The 6203-nt window shown below is 36.7% G+C and overlaps 1 protein-coding gene across 1 annotated transcript in view; it reads right to left on the reverse strand.

The window, feature by feature from the left end:
* Positions 1 to 283: 283 nt before the first annotated feature.
* The window catches only part of LOC306842655 (protein NDRG2-like), a 42566-nt gene continuing 36646 nt past the window's right edge, over positions 284 to 6203 (reverse strand). Inside the window, exons 8-16 of the mRNA XM_079373622.1 lie at positions 5831 to 5917; positions 5680 to 5736; positions 5227 to 5330; positions 4882 to 4920; positions 4749 to 4800; positions 4617 to 4664; positions 4394 to 4429; positions 4258 to 4309; positions 284 to 3539 (exon numbers count right to left, since the gene is read on the reverse strand). Coding sequence (XP_079229748.1) covers positions 3376 to 3539; positions 4258 to 4309; positions 4394 to 4429; positions 4617 to 4664; positions 4749 to 4800; positions 4882 to 4920; positions 5227 to 5330; positions 5680 to 5736; positions 5831 to 5917 — 639 coding nt within the window. The 3' untranslated portion in view covers positions 284 to 3375. The remainder of the gene's footprint in view (positions 3540 to 4257; positions 4310 to 4393; positions 4430 to 4616; positions 4665 to 4748; positions 4801 to 4881; positions 4921 to 5226; positions 5331 to 5679; positions 5737 to 5830; positions 5918 to 6203) is intronic.

Below are 6203 nucleotides of genomic sequence, written 5' to 3' on the forward strand. Positions count from 1 at the left end.
TACATATGCACATATTTTAATAATCGGTTAGAAAACACTCTCTTAGATATTAAGCATAAATTAAAAGACACAAAATATAAAACATGTTCACTGTACATGCATGACAAGCACATTTTTAAAAGTGCAAATATTTCACGTATTTATTCATTTATTCCTGATGAGTTGCATTTTAAGAATCCTCAATTAAAATTAAGTGACATATTAAAATCAGATTGTCACAGGACCACATCAAATATTTGACATGACCAAAAAGTACATATGAAAATAAGACTCAAATAACAGTGTCATTTTGATCCCTTTAATTACTTTTTTTCCAGTTGTTCATAGTATTACACAGAGAAATGATCCACACAATTAATTTTGATTGCATTCTGTAACAATGTTTTTTTATTATTATTATTTTTTTGTTAATTACATTATTTTCTTTTTTAGTACTAAAGCTAAAAAAGTTACACAAGAACTAGCACACTGACGCAAATCTACTTCACAGAAAATAAAAGGGTTTTATCATTGAGGAGAGTTAAAAATAAAAATGGACACACATTTACATTCACACCGTCCCTACACACGCCACGACCTGATCCATTCCTTTCCCCATATTTTTATTTCATTGTGTCATTATTCTCAAATTAATATGGTTATTTCTCTATATATTTGGTAAAATGTTCAGATTCCATCTATTTGTATTTTTGGTAAAGGCTCCTTTGAATCTGGGATGATCTTGCAGTCTTTACGCTGAACACAATTATCAATATTCCAACATCTCAACATAAACTTTCCATTAAAAAGAAAGAAGAAAAATACCACGTTTCCCATTTACACACCCAATAAAGCCAACGTTCTGTCACGAATGATAGAAAAAGTCTCTACGAACACTGGATGAACTCTCCAATTAACGTTGATTAGCCTTTATTGTCATTTTCAGGGCAGTGTTTTGCTGAAAGTGATTATTACAATGCATTTGCAGTTGTGAGGTTTTGGTCTATGTTGTTACTGGCAAGTGTTAGCAATCATGTTAAAAAATATTGTAAAAATGCAGTGATTTCGGTATTCTTTCGAGCGCTCTATATAACAAATCTTCTATTTGTTTAAAGTTTAAACATTGCAGCTACGCTAAACTGCTAATCTCAATGACTTGCCGATTAGAAGAGCTCTTGGAGCTAATGGCTAAACCCTGTTGGCAGTGAAGGGGCTGGTTAATCAGCAAAGTGAATTTGACACAAGCGCTTTGAAGTGTCATTCTTCTGAACAAACGCGCACGTATCCCCTTACTAAGTTAAAGCACCACACGCACGCTCAGACATGTCCACACATTCTGTTTCACTCTGTGTACAAGTCACTATGGTTCAGCATTAGATCACATCATGGCTTTAAGTACACTTCAAACCAGAGCTAAAGCTCTCAAGTTACGTTAAACCATTCATATAACAAACGTCACCATCACCATGAGTCCACCTCAACGTTTCCAACCAAACACTTCTACTAACAGAGTTAGTCACAACAAACTACTGTGGTCTTACCATGGCATCGGTGACTAAACTATAGGCCTTTGCTATATACTACAGTACTAGGTGGTTACCATATTTATACTGTAGCCTACAATGCTATTGTCCTCCAAAGTACTTCAAAAAATACCATGGTACATGTCCCCAAATCTAAGGTAGTCTACACATCCAAAAACTCACAACACACTCTCACGTCAGTGCGTCAGTATTTTATGTTTTGGCGAATTGGTGGCTAATTGTGTACGTTTGTACGATCTACCCACTTTAGAGGCTTATTTCTACTCTGGTTATATACAAATCATATCGTATGAATTCCTACGAAATCACCAACTCGTTTATTGAGAGCGCACTGTAGATTAATTACTGTTTATAAATCAGCATTTGCTTGAATAAACACCATTATTATTCATCCTGCATGTATTTTATTTCTTAAACTAGTAGTTGAGGTGATTTCTTTATAACTGGACTTATGAATGTGTTTACATGTGGGATTTTGCACCAGTTATGATCATGTAAATGCCCACCATACTCTCCTGACAGTCTGTAAGTACTTCACAACTTGGCGAATTGAATTCCAAATATCGCACGAATCAATTTGTTCAAATTTGCAAACATATTAATAGGTACGCTGTCTTGTTTTGTTGGCTCATTTATGATACACAAGCAGAACAATTTTTTGTTTCTTGTTCATAAAACTAGAAAACATTTAATTTAATAACTGGAAAAAGGATGTCAAAGTCTCATGTAGGCTTAACTGCTGACATATTTTCTTGTGGTATCTTTTATTTAGTGATTTGCAGAGATGTGTTTTACAAATTAGCTGATTTCTATTGGTTATCAGCATTTTGTTGGACACACACTCACTGATGGAAGCACTTCTACCAATCTTGCCCTCACCTGAAGGTCAACTTGAAATCGACTTTATTACTTTCTTGATTCCTGTTTCTGCTCTTACTCTAAGCGATCCATTGTGCGCGTTAGTCTTCGTTAACTTCAAACAACTTTCCTTTTCTTTTATTCCTAACCACCATCATACAGACAGCTTTTCACCATCTAATCAATTCCTGACAGATTAATCCCCGTCCATTGTTTACGTCCGATTTCTATGAAAATACATCACAGATATAAATGTGAACCTCATGTCACTTGACGTCAAAACAACGATTCCTGTGACTTTCTGGTTGTTGTTATATATTTAAGACCACACATTCACGCTCTCAGCGAAATAAAAATAAACGTAAAATCCTTAAAAAAAGTTAAAATTATAGGCTGATTCTGGCATGCATTTCAGAACAGGCAAATACCCCAATGGCCCCAACCCCGCAACAAAACAAACAAACAAACCATATATAATTACAGTATTTTTCTTTCTCGTTTTATAGCTTTTTCATTAAGGGCAAATGGAAGACATGAGGTGGCTGTCATCTACAGAGACGAGTACTTCGGCCTAAAACTTTCACCGACAATACTGCACCCCTCTCACAGCAGCAGGATTGTATAACAGAAAAAAATAATACAGAATACAAAAACACACCAAAAAATTATAATCACAAAGAAGTTGATAGACACACATTATGAGCTTATATACTCTTTTCTCTATTCTTTTGTTTAGAAATTCAACATTTAATTAAGAGAAACATCATTATTTATATTTTAAGTGACTCTTGTCGTTATTAATAATCAGTATTCATATTAGAAGTATTACTGTTGGTTAATACTACATTTGGGTCTCACTAAAGGCCCCGGCCCATGTCACAGAGTTATCATCTGCCTGACGGGTCAGTGAAGGGAGGGAGAGAGTCGTCATCATCCGTCTGTCGTCACACGAAGCCTTTCATCCGTCCATCTCTCTCCCCCTCTCCGGCACTCCTCAGCACGACACCTCCATGTTATGGGACGGGCTCGGCGGGAGCTGTCCGCCTTGAGAGCTCTGGGACAGCGTGCGGGATCGGGAGCGCGAGCCCTCCATGGAGTAGGAGGACGAGAGCGAGGTGGTGCGCGAGCGCGAGAGACGTGTCATGCAGGACGACGCCACTGAGAGAGGAAGAGAAGCGGGGCAAACGTCAGAGAACAAACAGAAGAAGAAGCCAAAAAACAAGGAACAAACAAACAGTTAGGTCTAAATAAATATGTGAGATGCAAACTCAGAATTCCGTAAAATGCCCAAAATTCCAAGATGCAAATTCCGAATTTTAGTTTTTTTAAAAAGCAACAGCATAAATAGAAATAACACTTCTGTCAGCAATGTTTTTCCACTTGCTCTAGTGAATCTGGTTAACCAACCCAGACAGCAACCAGTGTCGGCCCAGATCCACACTATGTTCGCTTCTGGGAATGGCTTAAACATTCTGTTTACTGATAATGAGACGAAAAAACATTGCTGTGTTATTACTACAGTTGAAAAGTTTGCAGTCGGCTAGATGTTTGTGAAAGAAGCCTCTTCTTCTCATTAAGGCTGCCTTTATTTGATCAGAAATACAGTAAAATTAGGAATTTTGTGAAATATGATTACAATTTAAAAACCATTGTTTGTTGTTTTAATAGTAATATGTAATTTATTTCTGTGATCAGAGTCTTTGTTCAAAACAACAGCATTTAATTGAAACAGAAATATTTTGTAATATTATAAATGTCTTTTGATCAATTTAATGCATCCTCACTGAATAAAAGTACTAATTTCTTTCAAAACCAAATGTACATTATTTTTTTTAAATGATATTTTTCAATAATAAAACACAGTCAGGTCACTCACTGTATCCCATGCCTTGAATGAAGTACTTGAACGCTTCTGTCAGTTTGCTGGGCTGTAGACACACATTTCATTTACACACTGCACAGATTTTGATATTTTTATCAGTATTGATAAATACTGATGTGATGTGACTTACCTGAGTCAGCTGTGGCATCCCGCCGGCATCAGCCATCTGAATGAAAACACAGAGTTCATGTGAAACTGCACTTGCTTTTTGTGACATAAACTGATCTGATTTTCTAATAAAATAATTTTAAGATGATTAAATGAACAAGTTATTCAAATTAAATGACCCTTTAGTAATATGTTATGTGTATTTTTGCTCTTCTTTTGATTGTATGCATGTCCAAAATCCAAACCTTGAGAAACGAGGTCGTGGTTGGATCTAGTTTGCTGTTGCAATCCACCTAGTGGACAGAAACAGACGTGCAGTTTGTGGGTGTCCGTGGATAAATGTTTTATTTTTTTGACTGACTGACTTAAAGACTTACAGCAGCTTCCTCATACGGAGCCTGATCACCGACCACCAACATCACAGGACATCTGAAAGACACAGACATGTGAGGAGACGCCAAAAGAGAGACGTCTATACGAGAGAATGGCTTTATTTGTCATCATTCTTACTTGAACGTGTTATTCCTGTCGATGTTCAGATCTCTGCGCCTGCAAGGCAGAAAGAAAAACAAAAGTTTGATTATTAAGGTGCTCAAATTGTATTTCTTTTATTGTGTTGTATCACGTGTGGATTTTCTTGCCAATAATAACATGTGCATTGCATCACATCTTAATTGCATGGAATTGATAGTTATGGATGAATCACTTTTTAATGCAAATTGAAGTGTATTTTTGAGCATTTAAACTTGCATAATTGATTCTAATATTCACATTTTAACAGCCAGAAGCATACAGTGATGCAAGTATAAAACATTGCTGAATCAGCGTTTTCTTGGCGAATGCGTGTGGTTTTACCCCTGGTAGCTCTTCCAGAAGAGTTCGATGTTGATGAGGTTTGGCGCTTTAGCGATTCTCTGTTTGTGAGTTTGAATGAGCTCTGTGTTTGCCGACATCTCTTCCTGAAAACAAACAAATACACACACGACAAATCTTCATAATGGATGGCATTATACAAAATGATTACACTGTTCCCTGAAATACTTGATTCTGATTGGTCAGTCACATTATGTTGTAGTCAAATTTTTCTGAGTAATGATGTTAAACTGTAGAAACTGACCATTTTCCCCACATGTTTTGGAAATAGCCCAACCTGTAAAGTCTTGCCTTACGTAGCTGTTAGTACAGTCAGCCATTCATTATCAGAAGAAAAAAATATAGATATATCTACCTCAGGTTGATTCGAAGTGTTCTGCTTTACACATACATATATAGAGAGACAAACACACACACACACACACACACACACACCTGACTGAACAGGTGACTCAGGATTTGGTCTGAGAGGGAAGATGTCAGATTGGAGAGCTGCAGAAGAAACACAAGCAGTTTGAGTCATTTTTGGATACATATTGCCTGTTATTAATCAGGCAGGGACTTCATATGCAGCTGACAGACCTACCTTATGGGCGGCCCAGTCCATCCAGCCTCGTCCGTTTGTGTCAACGTTGATCAGAACGAGCCCTTCCACGGCGTCAGGGTTAGTCAGCTGTGAGAGAGAAGGTTAGAAGAGAAGAGAGGATATAAAACAGCGTTCAGTGAATATTTAAATAATTTAAAGGATTCACAGCCATTTTTTTTTCAGTTCGAAACACAGGCAAAATGATGCAGCCTTCATTGTTGGGCAAAATCTGAGGCAGTAATGCAGGGTCCCTTCGTGAATAAGGTGAAATGCACTGTGATAAGCTTAATGAAATGTTAATGGAGTTTATTTTGAGAGTTTTTCAGTTTTACTGTACTGTATATTTAAACAGTCTGTAAAGTGAAATAATATT

Source organism: Barbus barbus (genome assembly GCF_936440315.1).
Source record: "Barbus barbus genome assembly, chromosome: 2".
NCBI classification, from domain to species: Eukaryota; Metazoa; Chordata; class Actinopteri; order Cypriniformes; family Cyprinidae; genus Barbus; species Barbus barbus.